At 42.7% G+C, this 25,774-nt stretch overlaps 7 protein-coding genes across 7 annotated transcripts; 5 read left to right on the forward strand and 2 right to left on the reverse strand.

Moving 5' to 3' along the window:
- Positions 1–3,247: 3,247 nt before the first annotated feature.
- L203_103912 (uncharacterized protein) lies at positions 3,248–5,683 on the forward strand (the record flags this gene model as incomplete). Its single annotated transcript, XM_066213302.1, has 12 exons — positions 3,248–3,322; positions 3,373–3,405; positions 3,459–3,549; positions 3,603–3,698; positions 3,752–3,923; positions 3,979–4,105; positions 4,156–4,328; positions 4,381–4,522; positions 4,571–4,663; positions 4,730–5,270; positions 5,321–5,530; positions 5,574–5,683. 12 exons carry the CDS (start codon positions 3,248–3,250, stop codon positions 5,681–5,683), a joined length of 1,863 nt encoding a protein of 620 aa, XP_066069399.1.
- A 447-nt stretch (positions 5,684–6,130) lies between these two features.
- L203_103913 (ATP phosphoribosyltransferase) lies at positions 6,131–7,459 on the reverse strand (the record flags this gene model as incomplete). The annotated part of the gene is made up of 3 exons (XM_066213303.1): positions 6,131–6,528; positions 6,579–6,946; positions 7,161–7,459. The coding sequence occupies 3 exons, from the start codon at positions 7,457–7,459 to the stop codon at positions 6,131–6,133; spliced, it is 1,065 nt and encodes a 354-aa protein (XP_066069400.1).
- Positions 7,460–7,740: 281 nt separating this feature from the next.
- Positions 7,741–9,623, forward strand: L203_103914 (uncharacterized protein; the record flags this gene model as incomplete). The annotated part of the gene is made up of 7 exons (XM_066213304.1): positions 7,741–7,953; positions 7,998–8,220; positions 8,271–8,773; positions 8,825–8,951; positions 9,007–9,377; positions 9,436–9,557; positions 9,611–9,623. The coding sequence occupies 7 exons, from the start codon at positions 7,741–7,743 to the stop codon at positions 9,621–9,623; spliced, it is 1,572 nt and encodes a 523-aa protein (XP_066069401.1).
- A 1,958-nt stretch (positions 9,624–11,581) lies between these two features.
- On the forward strand, positions 11,582–15,358 carry L203_103915 (uncharacterized protein; the record flags this gene model as incomplete). The annotated part of the gene is made up of 13 exons (XM_066213305.1): positions 11,582–11,693; positions 11,741–11,916; positions 11,983–12,468; positions 12,520–12,609; positions 12,680–12,830; positions 12,935–13,594; positions 13,695–13,873; positions 13,931–14,037; positions 14,091–14,360; positions 14,413–14,536; positions 14,583–14,729; positions 14,790–15,085; positions 15,136–15,358. 13 exons carry the CDS (start codon positions 11,582–11,584, stop codon positions 15,356–15,358), a joined length of 3,021 nt encoding a protein of 1,006 aa, XP_066069402.1.
- Positions 15,359–15,846: 488 nt separating this feature from the next.
- On the forward strand, positions 15,847–18,898 carry L203_103916 (uncharacterized protein; the record flags this gene model as incomplete). The annotated part of the gene is made up of 10 exons (XM_066213306.1): positions 15,847–15,886; positions 15,937–15,995; positions 16,048–16,152; positions 16,204–16,482; positions 16,530–16,682; positions 16,740–16,889; positions 16,937–17,047; positions 17,106–18,537; positions 18,582–18,823; positions 18,875–18,898. 10 exons carry the CDS (start codon positions 15,847–15,849, stop codon positions 18,896–18,898), a joined length of 2,595 nt encoding a protein of 864 aa, XP_066069403.1.
- Positions 18,899–19,698: 800 nt separating this feature from the next.
- Positions 19,699–22,435, reverse strand: L203_103917 (uncharacterized protein; the record flags this gene model as incomplete). Its single annotated transcript, XM_066213307.1, has 8 exons — positions 19,699–20,672; positions 20,725–20,844; positions 20,904–21,213; positions 21,270–21,453; positions 21,510–21,913; positions 21,964–22,029; positions 22,083–22,187; positions 22,250–22,435. 8 exons carry the CDS (start codon positions 22,433–22,435, stop codon positions 19,699–19,701), a joined length of 2,349 nt encoding a protein of 782 aa, XP_066069404.1.
- Positions 22,436–22,936: 501 nt separating this feature from the next.
- L203_103918 (uncharacterized protein) lies at positions 22,937–25,772 on the forward strand (the record flags this gene model as incomplete). The annotated part of the gene is made up of 7 exons (XM_066213308.1): positions 22,937–22,964; positions 23,014–23,114; positions 23,159–23,485; positions 23,534–24,480; positions 24,526–24,784; positions 24,837–25,322; positions 25,383–25,772. 7 exons carry the CDS (start codon positions 22,937–22,939, stop codon positions 25,770–25,772), a joined length of 2,538 nt encoding a protein of 845 aa, XP_066069405.1.
- Between the last annotated feature and the right edge of the window lie 2 nt (positions 25,773–25,774).

Below are 25,774 nucleotides of genomic sequence, written 5' to 3' on the forward strand. Positions count from 1 at the left end.
GTAAAGAGGAAAACCTTTGTTTTTCCTGCCTTAACCGCATCATAGTCTATGGCAGTAAGGCAGGGGACAGTACTCACAGCGCTACGAAGTTCTTCAAAAGCCATCTTCTCAGCAGGACCAAAATTCCATTTCCATCCTTTCCAAGTCTCTAATACTTTGCCATTGTTCTCCTTAAGTTGTCTCTTGTATGCCTTCTCAGCAGCAGTGTTAGGAGGTAAGGCCGCATGAAGAACGGCAGTATACTTGGTGAGGTTAGGGATAAAATCCCTAAGATAATTTACTAGACCGAGAAACGAATGCAGTTTTTTTGAGGTATCAGGCAGCGGAAACTGCTCAATACGCGCTATCTTGGATGGATCGGGAAATATCTTACCTGGCCTAAGAACATGACCTAGGAAAGACACTTCTTCCAGAAAGAACATCGATTTTTCCTGCGAGCAGCGTAATCCATTTCGACGTAAAGCCTGCAAAACTCTCACAATGTTATCATATAGGTCCTTGGCATCTTGTCCCCATACTATAATGTCATCCACATAGGCCTCACAACATTCTCCTGCAAGTCCTTGTAATGCTTCATTCATTCTGCGTTGTTGGGTGGCAGGAGCGTTTCGAATGCCTTGTGGCATGACGACCCATTCGAACAGTCCAAAAGGAGTCGTAATGGCAGTCTTGGGTATGTCCTGTTCTCTCATCAACGTCTGAAAGAAGGCATCCTTACAGTCCAGTTTAGCGAATATCTTTCCCGAGCGCGTTGCTCTTCGGAGGATGTCTTGGACGTTACCCATAGGATATACATCTGGGATGGTCGCATTGTTCAAAGCTCGGTAATCGCATACCATCCTATATTTGCCATTTCCTTTACTGACAAGGAAAACGGGCGAAGCCCACGGCGAGCTAGAGGACCTAAGACGACCTGAGTTTATGTGTTCAGCTATCATTTCCTTAAATTTGGGGAGAAGAGCTTCGGGTATGCGATACGATGAAGACTTCTTTGCTATCGCATCCGGCTTTAGGTTTATTTCAAACCGTACGCCTGACATATTTCTTATGTTTTCTGGGAAGTCCTGTACGTCTCCCAGATTATCACAAAAAACATCTCTATAGGTTCTCCTCAATTCATTGACAAATTGTTTGTGATTTGCCATGGTTGTCAGAGGCGGGGAGGAAACAACAGTTGGCGAGAGCGAAACCACTTTACCTATCTTGGATTTTTCGCCCATGCTTACATAGCCTCCATCTGCCAGTAGTCGCTTGAATGCTGGGCATCCTTCCAGCAAGCGGTGTCTTTTGAAAAAATTCATCCCAGGATCCCATCATATGTTCCGTTTAGTTTCATCACCACGCCCGAAACTGGATACATTCTTTCTCCTATGCGGATCCTACCACTAGTAGACTGGGTGACAACCGGTCCAGCCTTTCCACCCGCCAAGACGATCCTCCTTGGTCCAACTTCGCTACTCACTCTCCATCCTGAACTTCTCACCAACGAAGGATCGAAAAACGAGGTTGCGGCTCCCGTGTCGAGAAGAAATCTAAGATTCTTCGGAGCTACTGGGACAGAGGACCTATCAGCCAGTGCAGTGGCATTGATAGTTAAGAGAGACTGAAAGAGGGCATACCGAGAGTATTCCTTCTCCGGAGTTGTCACAAATTCGCTGGCATAACCCAGCTGAATTTCCTCCGCTTCTAGTTGGAACGCTTGCCCCTTAGGTAGACGATAACTTCCCCTCTGAGGACAAGCCGAGCTAATGTGCCCAACCTGACGGCAGTTATAGCACCTGTCCCTTTTGGCCAGTTCCTCCCGGACCAGTTTCCCTTCTGGCAACGTAAGGTGTGGAAGTCTGTTTTCCTTGTCATAGTAATATTCAATGGATCTCTTCATTCCGGTTGCGGTTGGATTTTGGTCTGTTTTCTTATGGAAGGGTGGTCCTCCTTGGGGTCTCCATACCGAGGGTTTCCTCGCCTCCGGTCTTGACTCTTCTTCAGTTATCCTAGTGGCATGTGAATCGATGATCTCTCGTATGTCTTCCAAAGTTCCTTCTTCAAACCTTGGTTCCCGTATGACTTTTGAAAAGAGATCCTTATCTATTCCACACTTGTAGAGCCAGATGACCTCCTTGTCTTCAGGATAACATGAAGTCCCCTTGAAATTTATTCGAAGAGATCGAACCATAGTGTCAAAGGTTTTCCAGTCTGCATTATTCTTCATCTTCAGTCTTCCCCACCTCCTACGCTCTTCCATCATCCAACCTTTTGGGAGAGTTTCCTTTCGAAAGGCGACTACCCAGTCTTCCCAAACTGATTTTCCATCGTCTTCCATTTCCTTACCTTTCTCCTCGACCCACGTCTCCAGTTCTGTACCACTCAACGATTCGTTTGCCATATTTATGACGGATCGACGACGTTCTTCTTGGAGATCAACATCATCCAACGTTTTCAACAATCCGGTCGAATTGAGGACATTGTGAAGACGGCGTGTGTGAGAGAGAATGTCTTGAGTGTTTTTTGTATGACCAGTAAACCTCGGTACGGAAAGAGATTTGGTCTCTCCGTCAGACTTCTTGAGTCTAATCATGTTCTCCGTAAAACGTTTCTCCCACTCCTCCGTGGCTTTCCCATTACGTTTGTTCTGTTCAAACATAATTTCCATAAGGCGTTTGTCCCGTTCATCCGCGGCTTTCTTATTTTGCTTATTCTGGTCGGCCACGAATTTCATAAAGACTCCCAACATAGATTCATCAGTATTGTTGGACTCGACGCTTTCTCTGGGATCTACAGGTGCTCCCATTTCCACGTTACTTGCACTCTTTCCTCGAGTTAGAGGTGGCGTCATTTCCATTTGGAAAATAGAATTCCGTCTTTCTATATTTTTCGTGCGTAGTTTTGAAAAAAGTGTAGGCTTGAGTGCCTCACTGTAATTACAAGTTTTATTACTTAAGGTTCTCGTAGAAACGCTTAAGGTCGAATACCGCAAAACTAGCACTGGTGGTGCATATGAAATGAAGTATGAAAGAGAAACTATTCTATCTACAATTATGTATTCTACGTTGACGGACTTATCCGGATTTTCTCATGTGGCAGCGTGAAGTGCTATGCACTTACATTAGTAGGTAAAATAACTGTAAAAATGTCAATTGACGCGATTTAAGAAAACGAATACACTAATTGTTAATAAAAAAATCAAAAGTTTCTAAATCTTTTCAACATACTTACTTCTAACCACATCGACAAAACATAATTATATGGCATGTCGACACTTAATATACAGCCTTCTGTAACTCGCCCAGAGCTCCCAAAATCAGCTAATGTGACTACTGACACCGTGAGTCTTGGTCTGACCTGTGTTTTGCTTGACTGATCTTTTGAATGGAGAATTCTCTCAAAAAAATAGAGAGACAGTACAGAGTAATCCATATAACAGCTCCTGATACGTACACTAGCTGAAGCAAAGTATCAAGATATATCTTTGGAAACGGCACTCTTCATTCGGCATTCGGCTTTTCATTTGGATCAATATTGTCTTATTTGTATCTGTTATAACATCTTCGAGTGCGCCCAAGCTGTGAATACTAAGCTGAAAACATGAGCTTACGAAATTCAAGAATCAATTCTTAGTGTGCCATGGATATTGGCGGCATCCATACCAATATTTATATCCTTTGCGCTCCTCTTGAAAACAAGGCAATCTTTCATCACGCGTGAGTGATACATCTGATATATGACATGGACACAAACCAATGATAGCAATTAGAGCCCTATAAACTCCTCCCAACCAAGTCAATTGCTTGCTTGTTCATCTCATCTTTGTTAAATGAACGTACCACACCGTTCCTACTCAGTTATGTGATTTTCAGCTCGGTCGTTGTAAACGTCTGGTGCACTCTTCATCATAATACTGATCTTGCCATCCTTCATCCCACAGTGTATGTTTATGTTTATTCTGTTTTTCCGAGCGCCAACTGATCGATCTGCTGATAGGCGTCACCCTTGGCAAATCAATGAGACTAGGGTAATCCTTGTGGCATCCAATATCTGTCTATCTCTGTATATTGCTGCTCAAGAGATTCTGGGCGAACACCTTAATCCAATCTGGCCAAAGGAAAAAGTATGTACTACCATAATGATTCTAATCTCGTTAATAATACACAATCACAGAGAAGCCTAGCAAAGTTTGTTAAGACAATACTTGTTGCAAATTCATGGGGACTGAAAACAATTTATACCATCTTGCTATGGTCTTTAATATTGCCTTTCGCGTATTGTTGGTTGGGTATCAGACACAGCATTTGGCAGTGGGTTGACTGGAAATTATGGGCTCCTGTAACCCGGCAAGTAACATTCCTTCTGTACGATTAGGTGGTATGCTAATCTGCTGAAAAGGCCCGTATTTGGAAGTTTTACTCGCCTTACTGCCAATACTCCTAGCCCTTGGGCATTATCTCGACATTTATTGGCAGTCAATTTTATAACCTTGGTTCTGTCACAAATACCATTAAAAGTTTCAGTAGCTTATACAACTCAAGTATGACGTCTTGAAGGTTAGATAAGTGCCCATCCTAATTGACTATAGCCTATTAGATTTCAAATACTCTACGACAGAAGCCCCTTAACTCCTGAGCAATACATATTGTCTGCATTGAAATCTAACGATCTTTATCACATAGTAAGCCTTGCTTCTTTAACTCATTTGTTGTTTTATCTGAATGTCACAATTTTCTTGCAATTATAGCATTTCACAGTAATGGAGCTGTTACGAATGGCCAGTACCTCTCAGCACTGCAAAGTATTTTTCAACAGTATTTCTCAGTCCTCAAATCTCACAATTCACCTTTGGCAAGAGCTGTTGCTTAAACTTGGTCTTGAACATAGTGACATTAGCTCTTTCGCTCCGACAGTCGTTCGTACAGTCGTTCCCGAGATTTCAACTACGGCTATGACCATCCAGCGAGCTGACATTTTTCGTACACCGGTGAAACCCGAACCAAAGGTCAATTTAATCAGTAGACTTGACAAACCTGTACAAGTGACATCTATTCACCTTAATTCTCTACTTACTGGTCTTGGCGTATCAAGAATTTCTACAAAGCTGACAAAAGACGCTCAAGAGCATACAATTGAGAAGTTTCGAAGAAGACATGTTTTCGGCGTGATCATTCGAAGGACAAAAGACTTGAAAAGGAATGTAAAGGATTGGGCAGGAAAGGAGTGGGCAAGGAGAGCAGTTAAAGTTGCTCTCAAAGATATTGTTCTTGCTCAAAACATCATTAAAGGTCACTTCCTGTACAATCATTTGATTTAATTGTGGCTGATATCCTGATAGTAATTGTCACCTTTGCGATCGCTTCCGTTGAGCATGATGCTTTCGGTACCGTTCAGCGTTTGTTACCTGCAACTTTGGAAGCTATCGTGAGATTGAGGGATGCTACCATGGGTCTCGAGACGCATCTGGTGGAGCAGACCAGACAACTGGGCGCTTTTCAAGAAATTGCTAAGGAGCAATTGAAATCAGAGCTTGAGTCCATCATAGATTGTATGTCATGTAGGTTCGTAATCAATTCACTAACCATATACAGTCTACGAAGAAGCTGTGAGACAACTAGTGGCTACTTTTGCAGAAAATTTCGCCGTTTTTAAGTTTCCTGTAACGGTTGCCCATACTCTAAGAGAAATTTGCAAATCATGATGCGTATGAAACGACAGTACATGTATTCAGATGCAAGGATTTGGGATACAAAATACGTAGACTCTTGGTTTCGTTCAAAGCCTCTGATGGTGGGAAAGTTCTCTCATCAGGCAATTCTTCAATTCCCATTAACCCTGTCAATCAGTTTTTGCAACTTAGTATCCAGTCGCTGTCATCCGCTAGCGTTTCAGCTGTGTTGTTCGAAAGAAGCGGTAGGAATCATCATTGAGCTGTCAAAGTGAGAAGGTGATCGGTAGTGGATAGTTCTTGATTTGTTACTGTATTTGACGAACCAGAATAAATATTGGTCAGAGACTGCTGGCATATAACCTAGCCTACCTGCAGAAAAGCTGGACTAGATTATCATACGATTCAGAAAGCACAACAGACAATTGCATTGTGACATTTTTTATGTGTATGCATGAGTTCTCACATCTATGGGAATAATTAAACTCCAACTCTGCAATTTTCTAATGCCATGATCAGGATATCTTCTGCGCCTGTTTCTTCTAGTTCGTCCATAGTCTTGGCGACCTCTTTCCTTTCAACCATGGCACTCACTGCAACCCATCCATCTTCGTCCAAGGGGCTTACTGTGGGCGCTCTTCTACCGGGTGTGATTTTGAGTGCTTCAACGAGGTTCGCCCTCTGAATATTATAAGAAACGTATACATATTTCTTCGAGGCAATAACGCCCGCAAAGCGAGATTTGATTAGAGGGATATAGGCGGAGAGTGTGGGGGTCAAACTAGAGTGGGGAGTTGAGGACGTTATCAGAACGACTTCAGAAGACATAAGAGTATGGATAGCGTGAAGGCCCGCTGCTCGCATCGTATCGCCAGACTCTGATCATCGTCAATTATGTTTCACAAATGCAAAGTGAAAGATGACTTACCGACAAGATCTACAACACCATCGGCCATTCCTAATGCGCAAGCCGCTTCTACGCTCCCGCCAACATATTCTACGCTGGTCTTCCCCTTTCCAACCATCGCATCGACACCATTTTCGCCATGGAACAGTTGGCCTGTAAGAACCTCGAAACTAGTGGCGATACGACCAGCGGACAGACCCTCCAGAGTTTGAATTGGACCAGTGACTGGGACCTGAACCTGGAGTTTGCATTTGCCGAAACCAAGGGGTAGGAGCTCTGTGATGAGAGGAGCATGTGTGGACTCTGCAATCATGTCTTGGCCCGTGATACCCAAGGCGACTGAACCCAAAGCAACAAACCGAGGGATATCGGCCGCTGGAAGGAAAACCCTTTTGTTGAGCGTTAGCTTCTGTTGATAAAAGAGAAAGATTATGATATGAGCACTCCATCTTGATACCCGTCACACCGATGGATGTCTTGAAAAGAGTACAAGGCAGCCAAGCGCCCATGGAACACACTATATCCAGCGGAGCAAGATACAACAAGAACCAAGAGATAAAATGAGGTATAAAAAAATCACCAGAAGCACTCTAGACTACTCACAAAGCGATAGGCATATTCTGTACCAAGGCCACATCCAATCTGTGCGCTCTATTATACTTGATATCTGCACCAACCAATAACTCTAGACATTTCTCATGCAGTCTGCCTTTCTTGGGTATTGCGAATAAAAGTCTGTCTTTGAGAGATTCAACGAGGAGAGACATGGCCGAGTCATAGCCAAATGAAGACCGGGTTGCTGTGGCTTGACCTGAGGATGGTGACGAGTCAGTCTGATGGAGGTGAGTATCAGATGACTCTGGGAAATCTGAAGGACGTTGTGAGCTGGACAGCTTGCTCATATTGATGCCAACTTTGATTGGTTTTTAATAAATATAATATGTTTTGAATAAAAGTAGACTTTAATGAATTAATAAACGATTCAAATTCTAGATTGCAATCTCAAGTCAATTAATAAGTTATTGTTAATTAACTCCTACATAATTATCAATAGAACCCATAGTGGAGGCAAGATAAAATTTATAACTTTCTGACGCGTATTAAATATTGCAAAAGATTATTTACATTTTCGTAAAATTCCTCTACTAGACATTATTCTTATATTCATCTATCGCAATACATCATGGCAGCTCTTCTACCGCCTGCGAAGCGGCAGCGATCAGCTTATGCGCAATCACTGCTGCCTGAAATAAAGGCAGAACCAAAAAGCATACCCTCAATAGTCGTCCAGTTCAAATCTATAGAAGATGGCTCAAACCTTGGACCTGCGATCAATATGCCAGCTGATACAAATAGAGATGCTCTTCAGCTTCTCGTTAATCAGTTACAGGGGAATGTGAGCTGATATAGTTGGCGAAACGTCACATTGACTTTTAACAGATTGAAGATCCTCAACCGTACGCTTTCCACCTTGCACCTAGTGCATTACCTACCACAGGCTCTTCAGCGTTGCCTCGGATACAAATCAACAATTCCATCTTTGCTGATGCGATCGACGTCAGATCGAATGCATTCTCCTCGGAAAACATCTTTGAGTTATGGTGTGAACCACAGGCGGCATTCAAAGTAAGAAGCATAGGAAGATGTACAGCAACTCTGAGTGGTATATCCAATCTTTGTCAGATGATCAGCAGTAGTCTGATTGGGCTTTAGGTCATTCATCTCCAATACTCTGTTGTGCTCACTCTCCTTCTGGTCGATATGCTGCTACAGGTTCGGGAGACGCTACTTGTCGGGTGTGGGACATGGACACCGAAACGCCCAAATGGACTCTTTCAGGGCACAAAGGATGGATTCTTGCCGTTGAATGGGATCCTCAAGAACAAATACTTGCCACGGGTGGACATGATGGTCAAGTCAGACTCTGGGATCCTATCAAGGGCCAACCGTTAGGTGTGCCTCTTTACGGCCATTCCAAATGGATTAATGCCCTGGCCTTTGAGCCTTTGCATTTAGTTTCTGTCGATACTCGGAGTCCGAGGCTAGCGTCGGCTTCCAAAGATGGTACAACAAGGATTTGGAATACTTTGCTTCGAAAATTGGAATTCGTACTATCCGGTCACGCTGCGAGCGTCAATTGTGTAAAGTGGGGTGGAGAAAACATTGTCTATACAGGAAGTAGCGATTGTACTGTCAAGGTTTGGAGTGGTCAAGACGTATCTTCTCTTTATCAAAATGATTTGCAAATAGACTAAAACTATCCGTAGGGAACGCTTCTGAGGACCATGAGTGAACATGCGCATTGGATCAATACAATGGCGTTGAATACTGATTACGTATTGAGGACTGGTTGCTTTGATCATACTGGCAAGAACACTACTAACGCAAGCGAAGGTCTGTATATGTTTTTTGAGCTTACCTGTTTGCCCCATACTGAAAGTCACTATAGCGAAAGAACAAGCCTGGAATCGATACAAGGAAATAACAGCGTCACATCCCGAAACTCTTATCACAGGCTCTGATGACAATACTCTTTTTCTTTGGCCCAACCAAGCATCTTCCACCCATACCTCCGCTGCAATTGCGAAGAAACCGCTCGCACGCCTTACTGGTCACCAAAAGCAAGTCAATCATGTTGCATTTTCTCCAAATGGACGAATGATTGCGAGCGCAGGATTTGACAATGCCGTTAAACTCTGGGATGGGAGGACGGGAAAGTTCATTGCGAATTTGAGGGGCCATGTAGCAGCTGTCTATAGAATTGCTTGGTCAGCAGACTCTAGGATGCTGGTCAGTGCAAGTAAAGATTCTACTCTGAAGGTCGGTTCCTTATTGTTAGTCTCACAGATCTTTTCTAACATGGTTACGTTCATGCCAGTTATGGAACCTGAAAACGTACAAAATAGGCAACGACTTACCTGGACATACCGACGAAGTCTATTGCGTCGATTTTATTGCCGACAAAGTAGTCAGTGGAGGGAAAGATAAGACTGTTAAGATGTAATCTTTTCATTTTAGTTTTACGTGTCACTATAACTCATCTGATTGCACAGCTGGAGAAATTAAATCATATCCGAATCAGCGTCAAGAGACCTTCAAAACTGCAACAAAGGCTCTAGAGTAACACACAAAGAAGTGCAGGAAATAGCTTCATGTAAAAATCAATTACATGCAGTCCTTTCATTCTATCGTGAAAACAGAATACTCATATTAAAGCATATTCAATCGGTCCAAAAAAAGAAACACTCAGAAATCACGGAATATGGCAAATACCGTTGTCTGGAGATTAGAGTCCAAAAAGGAACAGAAACATAGCAACTCACAACTCAATGTAGAATACCCATCACTCATAGTCATGTGTGTAGCTGCTGTCAGCTTAGTTGCTAGACAGCCATTAACTTTATAATGATGGCAAAGTGTTCTAGTTGTATGTGTTATAATTGTCTGAGCAAGGTAATCGATCTATCAACAAAAGTGGAGTTTGGCGCACCAGGAGTATTTTACGTAATGTCTCAGTTGGTTCTGTGTCATGAATATTACCAATAAGTAATAATGCAATCTACGTTGCATTATTGTGACCTTTTGGTACAGAGCGTGGATATTAATTATTGGTAATATTCATGACAGTTTCATCTCATTTTCGCTGAGAACAATGAACGTTGAAATAAGCACTATCTTTGGCCTTTGAGAGTATGATAATTCTCGAGGAGAGTCGTTATATCCGTTGACTGCAGTAATGTTGTGAGAAGGTCTGGATTCAGAAACTTGATTGTTCTCAGCTTACAGGATATTATCGTTACTATAGTGTTCATTTGCAGGTCTGCGATAGTGGAGTCTGGCGCTGGCAAAGTATAATATGATGGCCAGACATATTTGGGACGCTAGGAGATGCAAGGTTGGTTTAGAGGTGCTTAACATGATGGCTTTCTCTCTGTACAATCAATGGAATCGAATATGAGTCACAAACTCGTGTATCGTTGCTGAGTATGAGATTGCCGAGTAAAGAAAAGAAATTTTAGGACGTATCTGTCATTACACTTATTCAAAGTTGAGACAAGAGAAACCGGCAAACAAATTAGGGATCGGGAGGCTATAATCTTACTCCTGAATCCAGAGATAATCATCAAAATACCAAGCAGAATTGTACAAGGTATCATGACCAAATGGTAAGTTTTCCTTTATCGTAAGTTGACATGGTCTTATTGACACGAGTGCCCAATCATCAGTGACAACACAGCTATCGAAATCACTCTCGATATCAACACAAGGGTACAAATTTTAGATGATCTGACTCAATTGGCTGGAGTGTACTGTCATGAATATTACCAATAATTAATATCCACGCTCTGTACCAAAAGGTCACAATAATGCAATCTACGTTGCATTATTACTTATTGGCTATATTCCATGTCATAATTCCAAGGTTCTGACAGAAACGCGTTGCACTATTCCAGGATCAGACTTGCTAGAATGATACTCGAAAAAAGCAGTTTGTTGGACGAATCAAAAGGTTTGAGGAATTGCTAAGAAGAACTGCATGTACATGAATGGCAGAGAGAAGGTTGTTTTGATTACGTAGGTACTTTTGATGATGAAAAGCAATGAATCCCTACAACTGTCGACTTGAATGGCCTAGTATGGACCACCTACGGCCGATATCTCCTCTTACTTTCAAGCTTATGCCGAATGGCAAAAAATCAGTTGAATGCGACCACAGAAAATGTGTTAAGATTTTTTAAATATGTTGGATAGTAATATGAAATTGTGTGAATTTAAAATCATCTTCAGTTTTAATTACTGTTTGGTTAATGATATTATTGATTTTATTCTAATCTATTTTTTTGAAAAATAGCCATCTACTGTAATCAAGTTTCAATTTAACTTTTTAGTACTTCGTCAAAATAACAATTTGCTCGTCATTACCTACATACATATCATTTCAACCTCAACTCTTTTAGCATTTCCATCTCTTCATATCGCTTCATCAACCGCTCAACCTATCTTACTTGAGTAGACTTTTTAGCATGGTTGAAAAGACCGACCTGCGGATCAGTATTCTCAAACGCGCTCGGCAAGATGATTGTCTATCTCTGAATAGATTTATGAGGAAAACAGTTAGTGGCAAGGTTATTAATGGTAAATGAAGCTATTATAGATGATTTATTGATGCTGATGGTAAACAGTCTTGAGAGAGCGATACGTACGGGATGATATCCCTTGCGGCCTTGAGGGTTGTTATCTTTGCTCAAAGCTTGCTGAATATAGAGGCGTTTTACCAAGAAGTGGTTATCAAAGCCATCTCAAGTTTGGTCAAACTGGGCACTGGCTGGTCATTGATACCAACATCATCCTTCATCAGGTTAGTGTGTCAAATGTTTTGTCAATCACGACGAGATACCGGGGCTTGTATGTTAAAACATGGTAGATGGATCTCCTCGTGGCTTTACCACCAACGCTTCCATTACTCATACCCTCAACAACTATTCGTGAAACCCGACATCGTTCTCTACCACTTTACAACCGCCTTCGTCAGCTTTTACAAGATCAGGACCGACTTGTTTGGGTGTGGTGGAATGAGGAGCGGCGTGAAACTGCCACAGTGCGTCAGATACATCAGAACAATGTTCGAGAACAAATCAACGACAGAAACGACCGATCTATCAGGCAGACAATCGTTTTTTATCGAGAACATCTTCTTCATTCCATTGATTCTCCTCCTGTTCTAGTATTATTGACAGATGACCGGGCCAACCGTAATCTTGCTGAAGAGCAAGGTATTGTTGCAGTCTCGACTAGAGATTATGTCGAAGGTTTTGAAAGTCAAGAGCGCGAGATGCTTATTGACCTTGTCGTCGGCGGTGTTGAAGATACTGAAAAGATCAGCACGAATATCAGGCGCATCTATCCAGATGTATGTATAACTTTCTCTTGCTTGGGCTCGTGAAACTAAAGATATACACAGTATTTACAAGAAGAAGTTCTTGTTGCTGGCGTAAAGACAGGCCGCTATTACGAAGGAAATTTCATGGCCAATACATATAACTATCTTGAAGTGCGTTTCATCCAACCTTTTTATATGTTGGCTGGCTCTTCAGAAAGTCCACTCCTGACAATCTCTATAGGGGAAGGTGAACGTTCGCTCGCTTTCTAAACCTGTTCTGCTGACAGGAAGACAAAACTTAAATCGTGCTATTGATGGCGATCTCGTCGTTGTTGAGATATTTCCAGAGAGCAACTGGAAAGAGCCGGGACTTGAAGTAGTCGATCAAGAAGGCGAGTGTATCACCTAGCTTGCCCTTTGCTACTCAAAGACAATTTACATTAAATCCGGGGCCCAAGCCGGCCACAGGAAAGTGTACTGACATCTATTTGTTTAGCGGCGTTGAAGTATGACGATGTCGGCGATGAAGATCATGGAGCTGTGTATAACAAGGAATCTCCCCAAAAGCAGGTTAGAGTGTTGGATACCAATCAAACAGTTACAAGAAAGAGTCATGTCCTCCCTACGGGCCGCGTTGTAGGTATTCTGAAACGAAATCGACGAACGTATGTTTGTCACATTGATAAAACGTCGCTATCTGCATTTTCTTCTACAAGCTCAGCCCAGCAGACTGTTTTTGCTACTCCTGTGGAAAGAGTGTTACCTAGGATTAGAATGCGCACTAGGCAAGCTCCATCCTTGGTGGGACAGAAAATGCTAGTGACCATCGATTCTTGGAATGTGTCGTCTCGTTATCCAGATGGACACTTTGTAAGAGCTTTGGGAGCTATTGAAGATAAAGACGCCGAGCGAGAAAGCATAATGTTGGAGTATGAAATACCTTACAGGCCTTTCGGCAAATCTATCATGTCATGCCTACCATCACAAGGCGACAAATGGACAGTACCACCGAAATCCATCGATAGCCTAGAGTGGAGGGATAGAGAGGATTTGAGAAAACTACCCATATGTAGTATTGATCCTCCAGGATGTCAAGATATCGACGATGCTCTTCATGCTCAAAGATTACCCAATGGATTGATCCAAGTTGGCGTTCGTGAGTGATTTTCTGATCAAGTCAAATGCATAAACCGGCCAATCATCTTCATTTTCCTTGTTTATATCTTGCTAATGTTGGGTCCACTGGATCAATCTAGATATCGCCGATGTTTCTTTTTTTGTTCATCCCAACACACCCATGGATTCTGAAGCCGCTGCCCGAGGAAACACCGTCTATCTCGTTGATAAGAGAATTGATATGTTGCCAGGTCTACTTGGCACAAATCTTTGCAGCCTACGCCCCGCCGTTGAAAGGCTAGCCTTCAGTGTTATCTGGGTATGTCTTTCTGCTTTACAAAGTTATGTCAATGCTTATAGGTTTCATAAATTATAGGAAATGACGGACAATGCAGAAATCAGGAACGTTAGATTTACCAAAAGTGTTATAAAGAGTATGGAGGCTTTTACCTACGAAGCTGCCCAAATCAGAAAAGACGATAAGTGGGTCTTATAAATCCTAAATATAGAATTTTAACATAATCATCCATCAACAGGAGCTTGAACGATCCTCTCACAAATTCGATACGCTTGTTGAATACTCTGGCTATCAATCTCAAAGCAGTTAGAAAATCTATGGGAGCTCTCTCACTTTCTTCACCTGAACTAAAGATCCATCTCAACTCTTCGGAAAGTGCTGAGCCAATCAATGTCGAACAAAAGGAATTGAAAGAAACAAACTCTTTGGTTGAGGAGTTTATGTTGCTGGCTAATATCTCAGTGGCTCAGAGAGTCCAGGAAACTTTTCCAGCCATAGCGGTTCTGCGGTTAGTTTTATTTTCTTGGTATCATGATCGACATACTTATAAAGGGGTCTAGCCGCCATATGCCCCCACCCAAAACGAATTTTGAAGCTCTTCAAGATCTTCTTATGAAACGTAAAGGTATGCAGCTCGACGTTTCATCATCAAAAGCTTTAGCCGAGTCTCTGGATGCATGTACTGTAAGTCATTCAAGAAATCGTTTTGGCAATATTCTGAGTCGGCTAGGTGCCTAATGAACCAGAATTTAATACTTTGGTTCGAATCATGGCAACCAGATGTATGCTTGCTGCCGAATATTTCTGTTCTGGAAGCGTATCAAAAAATCAGTATGCGCATTATGGTTTAGCAACCCCCATATACACTCACTTTACAGTACGTTACCTATCTTTTTAACTGATTCCTGGCGAATATATTACATTGACAGCTATAAAGTCACCCATTAGACGTTACGCCGATATCTTGATCCATCGTCAGTTGGCGGCATCGATAAACTACACGCCTCTTGATCCTTCTCTCACATCCAAAACTCATATTGAACGATTGTTAAATAATGTCAATCGTAAGCATAGGTCAGCCCAAATGGCAGGCAGAACCAGTGTGGAATTCTTTGTTGGCTTGTCACTAAAAGAGTGGCATAAGAACACAGGTAAAGGAGATGGACAAAAAAGAAGAGAGGAGGCATTCGTTATTAGAACATTCAGCAATGGTTTGGCTGTTTTTGTAACAAAGTAAGAAATTCACAAGAGGTTTATTGTCTATAGCTGATGTCGTTGGAAAGGCTGGGCTTAGAGGGCCTGATCATTTTTGAAAAAAAATTACACACATACGATCCAGATAACTATGTTATCTCCCTACCTTCTTTGAACACGAATGAAAATCGTGTTCAAGTGGCGGTGTTTGACAAAATAATGGTCGATCTATTTGTAGAGAAAGACGAGAACACGCAAAGGGGAAAGGTTAAGATGGAATTGGTCGAACCGATAAGTTCAAAGGGCCTCTAAATCAAGTGACTGTCTTGTATCATTTGTGGTCCGTATTATCATGCGTAGGGAGTTGATACTCGGTTCTTCAACAAGGTGAAAGTACAATGCATCAATTACTGCACTGAATCTAGCTTGCCTTGATTGGAAAGATTGCTCGATGCTCACGATTGTCATTGAGTTGCAAGAATGGTTTGATAGAGTCAGGTCACAAAGCAGACGAGTCGTGACTCCCAGCAATTGTCCAACACGCATATTGCTATTGAACGAGGAAAGTAAAAACCAATCATAATACAACAGATGGTTTGACATCGAATAATTCCAAGAAATCTCTATATTTTACAGTAGATAAAGAATAAGAATAAATATTAAGACTTTTATTTGTTTTTGTGATTTTCTCCCACATTAAGACGCGTGAGCAATGACCAACTTCTTGTTTTAAACATTTTACTTTTCTTCTTCGCAAACAATTTGGAATTGAGCACCAACATTGCTTTCCACTCAGCAATATGAATGCCGCTCAGCTCCTCCAGGACTCTCTTACATCTGGTAAGTATCATCCGTGTTCACGATCTCGCCACTCATTAGATATTTTTTAGATCAGTCCACCCGAGAGTCAGCTACCCAGCAATTGGAAGCAGCTGCAAGGGATAATTTCGTGGGTGCAGTCCTTATTGATCGTTTGATACTCATACAGGTCTTGCATATAGTATGGCTATCTTCAAACCCTGGCAGCAGAACTTGTCAATGAGGACCAGGTTTTGGACATTAGATACGCCGCCGGTTTGGCTTTTAAGAATGCAATTGCGGCACGAGTACGTATAAATTAATGCGGCCTGGTTGCACAATTTGCTGAAGCATCCAAGGATACGGCGAATCAACCGGAACTCTCTGAGCGGTGGTTGAATCTTCCTAATGAAATGGCTGCATCTCTTAAGCATTTAGCTCTTTCAACCCTCGCTTCTCCACAGCATAGAGCTGGTGCTGTCGCTGCTCAATGTGTTTCAGCAATTGCCGCTATTGAGTTACCAGCAGGTCGCTGGCAGGAATTGATTCCCCAATTACTTGAATTTGTTCAGAACCAAGACAACACAGGCTTACGAGTGAACACTTTACAGACTGTTGGTTACATCTGTGAGGTCATTGTAAGTAATCTCTACTGAATTCTTTTGCGCATGCTCATTGCCTCTAGCGGCCGGATATTCTTGCCGCTAGTTCAAATGAAATCTTGACTGCAGTCGTTCAAGGAGCTCGTAAGGAAGAGCCTAGTCATGAAGTTCAGCATGCCGCCATACAGGCATTGTATAATTCTCTTAGCTTTATTCGTAACAATTTTGAACGAGAGGTGGGTCCAACTTGTTCATTTCAGTGTCATCGACAATATAATTTAACTTTTCACCAGGGCGAGCGAAACTACATCATGCAAGTCGTGTGCGAGGCTACACAAAGCTCATCTGTTCCTGTTCAAATTGGTGCTTTCGAGTGTCTCGTTCAAATCATGCATCTTTACTACGATAAAATGGACTTTTATATGGAACGTGCTCTGTTTGGCGTAAGCAAGTGCTCTTCTCGAAGAGGACCACATCTGACCCATACCAGTTAACTATTATGGGTATGAAACATCCTGAAGAACCGGTAGCACTACAAGCTATAGAATTCTGGAGCACAGTTTGTGAGGAGGAAATTGACTTGTCTTCACAGGCTCAGGAAGTGAGTTTGCCCCATTGTAGACTCGTTGCAATGTTGTCATTTGTAGCTGATTGAATAGGCGTTTCAGCTTGGTGATCACCCTGAGGTCGAATCCAAAGGATTCGCCAAAGCTGCTCTCAATGACATATTACCGGTCCTTCTTGATCTTCTCTCTCAACAAAGTGAAGACGATGACGAAGATGACTGGACGAAAGCTATGTCTGCTGCTGCCTGTCTTCAACTACTAGCACAAAACATTGGCGATGACATTGTTAACCCTGTCGTTCCATTCGTAGAAGCTGGTATCACAAGAGATGACTGGCAACATCGAGAAGCTGCTGTCATGGCATTCGGCTCAATTCTCGATGGCCCAGATCCAATGACCCTTGCTCCTCTTGTTACTCAAGCCCTCAGCGCGCTCATCAGTATGATGCAATCTGACCCAAGTTTGCAAGTACGAGACACTGTAGCGTGGACTTTGAGCAAGGTTACAGAGACAATGCTTGAGGTTATCGATCCCTCTATCCATCTCCGCAACTTAATCACAACTCTTGCGATGGGGCTCAATACATCTCCCAGAACTTGCAATAGCTGTTGCGCTGCCCTTAACAACATAGTCATGCAAGTTTCCCAAGCATCAGGATCAAATGAAGAAACTGAAACAAATGCTATATCTGAATACTATTCTGGCGTTCTCAAAGAACTGATGCCAATCGCTGAACGACCCAATAACCAATCAAATAGCAGGAGTGCTGCGGTACAGACCATCTCGACATTCCTTGCATCTTCAGCAAATGACACTCTTCCGGTGGTGCAGGAAGTTGCTCTTGCCTTCATTGCCCGCCAGGAAGCTCTTATGGGCATTCACGACCAATTATTGGGAATGGATGATCGCAACAATTGGAATGACATGCAAGTCAACAATTGTGTTGTCATTTCTGCGTTCATTCGTAGATCGCCCGCTTTAGCTGTTCCTTTCGCGGATAGGCTTATGACCAACCTGATTGGTCTTTTGTCTATCGCTGGTAAACAATCTGGCATACTTGAAGAAGTGTTCACAACTATTGGAGGTCTTGCGTCTGCACTTGAAGCAGGATTTAACAAGTACCTACAGGCGTTTGCTCCTTACATGATTTCTGCTCTCGGTTCTCATGAGGATGCTTCAGTCACGCAGGCTGGCATCTTTGTAACTTCTGACATTGCACGATCAGTGAATGACGCTATACAGCCTTACGCCGAGTCAATCATGTCTTCCCTTATTGAGATCTTACGATCACCGGTTGCAGATCGTAATGTCAAGCCTTGTGCCATTTCAGCCATTGGTGAGATGGCTCTCGCAGTTGGTCCAGCTTTCAAGCCTTATTTAGAAGCAACCATGTCAATTCTTTCACAAGCTGGATCGACTACAGCACCGCCTGGAGATGAAGCTATGATTGACTTTGTTCAGATGATGAGGGAAGCAATAGTAGATGCGTTTATTGGGATTATGAACGGACTTGGAGATTCAGAAAGTAAGTCGCTTGTGCTGTAATCATGCTATCGCTAATTTGTCTAGCGAGCATCATTCGTGACTATGTACCTGGAATTCTTTCTTTCTTGGAAACCTGTTGGGCGGATAAAGAGCGGTCCGAGGGCTTTTGTGCTGCCTCTCTTGGTCTTATTGGGGACTTTGCTAGTGCTTTTAAGGCTGATATCAGAGATCAAATCACTCAGACCTGGGTCCAAGAAGCAATTACTGCCGGAAGGACTCGGACTGCATCAAAGCAATCTAAGGCAAATGCTGCTTATGCTCAACATGTGCGTTGTTGTTAAAAAGCTATGTGTCTAGCTGCTAACATAGGATATTAGGCTATCAAGGAATTATTGAAATAATGATACACTCTATTTAAACCAAAATGCTGCCTTCGCCCCCTGTCTTCCAATCGATTACACAATTTCATCGATTGCTCCTCCCTCTAATTTGTCCTTCTATATTGTTTTCTTATCTCGCCTTATCTTCTCTATTGGTTGATTGGAGTGAAAATGCAAAATCCTATCTCATCGCCTATTTTTCAATACGACTGGGCCTAGTTATTCCATGCGCTTCTTCATAATGTAGAACAATATCGCACCTATGCCAGATTTGATCCACTTTTGTTCTTGAAAACAGAAACATCATGTCATATTAATTTGTGAAATTAGATTAGTCCAAATTTGCAAGTTTTATACAGTTTGTAAGGTCCTCATTGGAAGACCATTTGCTCTAGAATGCCTCTTTGAACTTTTCACAAGGATATTAGAAAGTGCCGTTCTGCGATTGGGGTGAAACCAGTCAAATCAACGATCCTAAGGTGTTTAAGATGACCATTCATTGTAGGCAAACAAAGCTCTCATCGATGTAATCTTGGCTGTATCCTTCCTAGATCATCATTGGACAGAAAGTTTACTGTGAACGTCTTGTTACTCGAGTTTTGTAGATTGTAAGTTGCGGCTGCTTCATTTTTGTGAAGTCTTGATTGAGCTTATAGACCATACACTTGTTTAGGGAAAATATAAATCAGTATATAATCGCCTGAACTGAACAGTATTATCGCCTCAAGTGGCTGGTATTATAAGCAACGAGAGGCAAGAACTATCATTACACCGTATCAATGCCAACAGAAACGTATCATGCTAGAAAGGAATCTCCATAATTAAAGAGCCCTATCGCTTCCCACTAACAGTGTATGAAAAAGTCCTGCTGCAGACTTTTCATTCCCCAACTGAATCATGTACACAACACCCGTACGTCTTCCACGATCTGAAACTTCTATTGCGATCCCCGTTTTTGCTACTCTTTCTACTCCATCGGTCGACAGGACTGTGGAAAGCAACACTTGTTTGCCAGATGATCCAGACTGGACCACTAACTGTTTCGCGTTGCTGCCAGTTTCCGAATATAAAGTAAGCTTACCCGCCCCAAGCGGCTTCCATTGTTGGTGAGATTGCTTTAGAAACACCTTGCATTTCATGGAAGCGGTTATCACTGCAGGCCCAATCTTGGCCTCTTGTTCTTGATCAGGTAACGGAGATGATAAATCGCGATGTACACTTCCACCAGTGGATTTTGTATCCCAGGAGCGATCGTTGACAAGTGTAGAAGCCTCCTCAGGCCACCTAGTCAATGTTGTCGGGTAGGGGTTATTTGACATCCTGGGCAAAATTTGGGCGCCAGAAGGGTTAGGTGCCTCATGTCGAGGATTCCGAGAATCCCAATCCGGTGACAAGCCTTGAGACGGGAATGAATCAAGAGGTCCACCGAGTGCGTAGCTTTCACCTGAAGATGTAGGTTTCATTTGACGTTGCGGTTCTTCCATATCTGGTGAATTACTCCAACGAGCAACAGGCTGTGAAGACGGCTGTAAATTATTCAAACTTGTTCCGCGAGGAGGTAAAGTAGACATTGACGTGGAAACATGTTGAGAAGCATCTGGTGGTCTTGAATCCGATAGAGGTTGATTGACTTCATCTGACTGCAGCGTCATTCTAGACACCAGGCTCGCTTGAGAAGTGTGACCAGCAATGTTCCTGTCAGCTGATAGAACCCGAGGGGGTCGTGATGTCGACAGAGACAAGTGTGACATTACAAGAGGCATTGTCGACACTTGCGTATCTGTTGACGATCCACCTAAACCATCCGAAAGATGATGAGTTGAACGTCATACGCAAATAGAACATACCAGAGCTAACAAATTGAGCACATTCATTCAGATCCTTTATGATTTGATCTCTTGACTCTTTTGAACTTGCATGCACATTAAACAGCTCTTTACGTAGCACAGTCACAATCGCCACTTTGTCTACAATGACATCAGCTTCAATCGTGTATGCGAGATAATCCGCTTCATTATGAACAAACCTTGCTCTCCTTTGACGACCAGATGCTTGCCTGTCAGAGGCGGGAATTTGAGCCACAATTCTGGCATCTGCTCGTTTTTTCTCGCCCTTTCGGGCTGTTCTCTCGCGATTTGTTCAATTTTAGCTGCCCTGTCATTTGCAGTCATCCATTCAGTAATGATAAGTAGATCGCTGAGAATAACGATATGGGCTCGCTTGGATACAATTTGCTGACGGGTAGCAGATGGAGTGAACTGCAGAGTCACATCATGTGAAGATCGTAAAAATCGAGTGAAAGATAAGTTCTCGGGATTTATTTGGAGTTTACATTGCTGAAGAGCAAGCTCCAACGTGAGCAAAAATCAAAACTTTTCTCTGTTGAACTTACCTTTGGTTGCATGGTGAAAAGGTCAACGGTCCTTTCAGTATCAACTCTGTACTCCAAGTCGTACAAGAATGACTGCTTTTGTGAAACTGCCAGATTGTTTTCAGCTATATGTGGGATCTGCTGCGAAGGGTTAGTTGGGACGGAGACACCAACTTCTCTCGTTCGACGATCTTGCGAATAACCACTGAGTAGTAGCAGGTTAATGTAATTGTCCACGCCGTGAAACTAATGTTTACGAACTTTCCGATCGCCATTACATAGTTCTCTGAACTTGCCAGTTTATTTCCATAGATCTGCTCTTCCTCCTGATCATTGACATCCATTCCCAGCCTTGCCTCTATTTCTCGGAGCAAAGAATCCAGCCTCTGATTGGCATTTGTCAATAAATCATAAACATTCTGTCCTTCTTTGCTGTTCTTCAACAAGCGCATATACATTTTCTTATAATACTTGAGGCGGCGATATGGAAGAAGAAACAACTCATCAAGGGTCCATTGGGTTGATGGTGGAGACGGTGGGCATGACTTGGAGTATTCATTAATAAGGGCAGAAAGGATTTTGTTTTTTGACACATGCGCGTTAGAGTCGAAATGTGTAAAATAACTGATGCAGTAACGGTGATAAACAGGGTCGAGATCACCAACCTGAGAAGCTTTCAAAACCAAGGCTATTTTTGAGAAGTTTAACAACTTACCCAACGCATAAGAAGGTCTCCAAGGGTGTTGGGATTAGAAGGAGCTGGACCGATAGATTGTAGTTTCTGAGGGAAAGTGTTGGTATTTTTACATGTCATAATGAAGCCTCCAAACCAACCTGCACAAATAGTTTGTTGATCCCTTGTATTGCTTTTACACATCTAAACATCGCATCAAGCCTAGGCGGTGGTAGGTTGTATTTTGACCATGCTCCGGCAGCGCCCTGCAAAAAACGTGAGCGTCTACATAGGCGACATCATCAAGCCCAAGAGCCATGCTACTTACGCTGACAATGAATTCTAAATGATCCACATAAACCACTTCGCTATCTATAAGGTCTGCCAGAGGATTCTGTTTTGGTACAGCATGGCCTGCTTTGCCAGACGCCGCATCATGACCTACTCGAGATCCATTTGCAGACATTGGATAGTGATTAGCTCCCACCAGCCCGGCTCTTTCTGTCCTAGCCATGCAATGATATTATGGGTAAGCGCTGAAAGTGTCAAACACTTTGAATGGTATCATGAAAAGTTATTATAGAATAAGAAACTTGATACAAACATGATAAATCGTTACATCATCATTGTTGACCAAAAATACACGTGTTAATAAATTTTCCATAATTGATTCCGTTTATTTGGATGAGATGAGAGATTTAGATATCAAGTCGAAGAAATGATTACGATAATAGTAATTTGATGCTTTGTTTGCCAAAAAAGGGAAGATCTATGGGGAAGACAACAGTAAATTTTTCATTAGACTATCGGCATTCCAGTATGTCTTCCTTAATTCCAGCTCCTCTCATACATTTTGGCTGAGAAAGATGCTGAATTAGAAGCTTTATGGACTTGTTACGTAATAAGTACTCTGAAAGGAACCTTACATAAGCAAGTTTGCCTTGTTCTGATCCCATTCTCTTCAACCTTTTTCAAACCTCTTCTTGCCCATCTTCCTATACGTGTTTGAAAAAAGATGACCAGCAACTACCCTTCTCTTTTTCGTTAGTTTTATGCCTTGTTTTCTTTGTTATTCTGCTGACTTTTGGTCAGGCTCGGAGGAAATGTCCCTCGTGCAGCTCTACATTCCTTCAGAGGTAGCCCACGACACAATATCAGAGCTCGCAGAGATGGGCAACTTCCAGTTCAAAGATGTAGGTAGATCTGTGGTTGTATTGCTGTTTACTCGCTATCGTAGCTTAATCCTACACTCACGTCATTCCAACGTCCGTTTACCCCTCGCCTCCGCCGTCTTGCTGAATCAACACGTCGTCTTCGTCTCTTTCGCTCTCAAATCACATCTCTCTCTCCTCCGCTTGGTATTCCTCCTCTTTCATCTGCTTCCCCCTTTACCACAGTTGGTCCTCGCGCCCAGAATGCTTACGATGAGCTGGAGGAAAAATTGAAGGAACATGAAATAAGGCTGACAGAAATGAACAAGAGCTGGGAAGAGCTCGGCAAGAGAAAAAGCGATTTGGTAGAGAAAAGGTGTGTTCTCAGAGAAACAGCTGGATTCTTTGACGAGGTAAGTCGTGATATGCGAGATTTTTTATCTTCTACTTATTAGACGTAGGCTGGTCATCGACACACCGAAATCCGCGCATCTATCGATGACGCAGACGGCACTGCGCCTCTTCTTGAGCATGCCGCTGAATATGGAACTCTCCCAGGTGAACCTTCTGGCTTTGACCTCGAGTTTGTCGCCGGTACTGTTGAACGCGTCCGCATGCCCACACTTGAACGCATTTTATGGAGGGTTCTTCGGGGCAATCTTTACATGAATTACTCGGAAATCGAGGAGTCTTTTGTCGACCCTGTATCCGGTAAAGAAAGCCACAAAGATGTTTTCATCATTTTTGCTCACGGACAAGAGCTCTTGGCTAAAATTCGTAAAGTCGCCGAGTCTCTGGGCGGAAATCTCTTCAACATTGATTCGGCTCAAGATAAGCGTGCTGACGCTCTACGCGAAACCAATGCTCGCCTTGAGGATGTCGAAACCGTGTTGTACAATATGGGTCAATCTCGTCGAGTCGAGCTAAGCAAGATTGCCGAAGTCCTCGAGGTTTGGACGGACGCTATCAGGAGAGAAGAAGAAATATTCAAAACCCTCAACTTGCTAAGCTATGATCAAGGTCGTAAAACCCTTGTTGCTGAAGGATGGTGCCCTACTCGAGATATCACTGCCATTCAACTCGGTCTTCGTCGTGCTGTGGATACCGCAGGCACCTCTGTTCCTGCTATCCTCTCTGAACTTCGTACTCACCAGGCTCCTCCCACATTTCACCGCACTAATAAATTCACCGAAGGCTTTCAAACCCTCATTGACTCATATGGTGTCGCGACTTATCAAGAGGTTAACCCAGGCTTGTTTGCCATCATCACTTTCCCATTTCTTTTTGCGGTCATGTTTGGAGATATTGGTCATGGTATTTTGATGTTCTTAACAGCAGCCGCAATGGTATTTTGGGAAAAGCAAATCGCAAAAAATGGTGTTAATGAGAATGTCGAGACTTTCTTTTTGTATGTCAAACTTGTCGTCGTTACAAAAATCTGACAAATGTACAGCGGTCGATATCTGATTATTCTTATGGGTGTTTTCTCCATTTTCACCGGGTTCATGTACAACGATATTTTTTCCAAGACATTCCATATCTGGCAATCGGGCTGGGATTGGCCTCACAATAGCCCCGGAGTCATTGAGGCTGTGTCTACCGGTACCATTTATCCTTTTGGTATGGATCCAAACTGGCATGGGGCCGACAATGCCTTAATTTTTAATAACTCTTACAAGATGAAAATGTCCATAATTCTTGGTGTTATCCATGTGAGTTTTCATATTGTCGTCCGCGAGAAACAAAAAATTGATGTTTGTCAAGATGACTTTCGCCATCTGTCTCCAAGTACCCAACCATATTCATTTCAAAAAACCCCTCAACATTTATGCTGAGTTTATCCCTCAGATGCTCTTTTTTCACTCTATTTTTGGCTATCTGGTTGTCTGTATCATTTACAAATGGTCAGTGGACTGGACCAAGTCTTCTACAGGTCCTCCCGGCCTGCTAAACATGTTGATTTACATGTTTCTCTCGCCTGGCACAATTGAGCCTGGCACCCAGCTCTACACTGGCCAAGGTTTTGTCCAGACTGTGCTCTTGCTAATCGCCTTAGTTTGTGTGCCTTGGATGTTGGCACTTAAGCCATATATGCTCTGGAAAGAACACCAAAGGATCACTGCGCAGGGCTACCAAGGACTGCAAGGACAAGAGTATATGAATGGAAGAAACTCCATCAGCACTGAAACTGAGGCGGAAGAAGAAGAGCACGTAGGCATGGCTGTTGCCGAAAGTTCTGACGAGGAGCACGTGAGTCTCTCTTCTTTCATACTCTTCATATTGTACTGATGAAAATTGTTACTGGATCAGCCCTTTGAAATGGGAGATATCATTGTACACCAAGTCATCCACACCATCGAATTTTGTCTTGGCTGTATCTCCAACACTGCTTCTTATCTTCGTCTTTGGGCTCTTTCACTGGCCCATGCGCAACTGTCTGAAGTTTTATGGTCCATGACTCTCGATCTTGCTTTTGAATATGACGGAGGGATTATCACAAGAAGCGTGTTTTTGTTTGTTATGTTTGCGGTATGGTTTGGAGGTACAATCGGTATTTTGTGTGTGATGGAAGGGCTGTCTGCATTCTTGCATGCACTTAGGCTTCATTGGGTAGAGGCGAACGGGAAGCATTACATGGCTGGAGGGTATCCTTTTACTCCGCTCAGCTTTGCTAACTTGGGCGCTGAGCAGGATACTTGAAA

Source organism: Cryptococcus depauperatus, chromosome 4, assembly GCF_001720195.1.
Source record: "Cryptococcus depauperatus CBS 7841 chromosome 4, complete sequence".
NCBI lineage: Eukaryota > Fungi > Basidiomycota > Tremellomycetes > Tremellales > Cryptococcaceae > Cryptococcus > Cryptococcus depauperatus.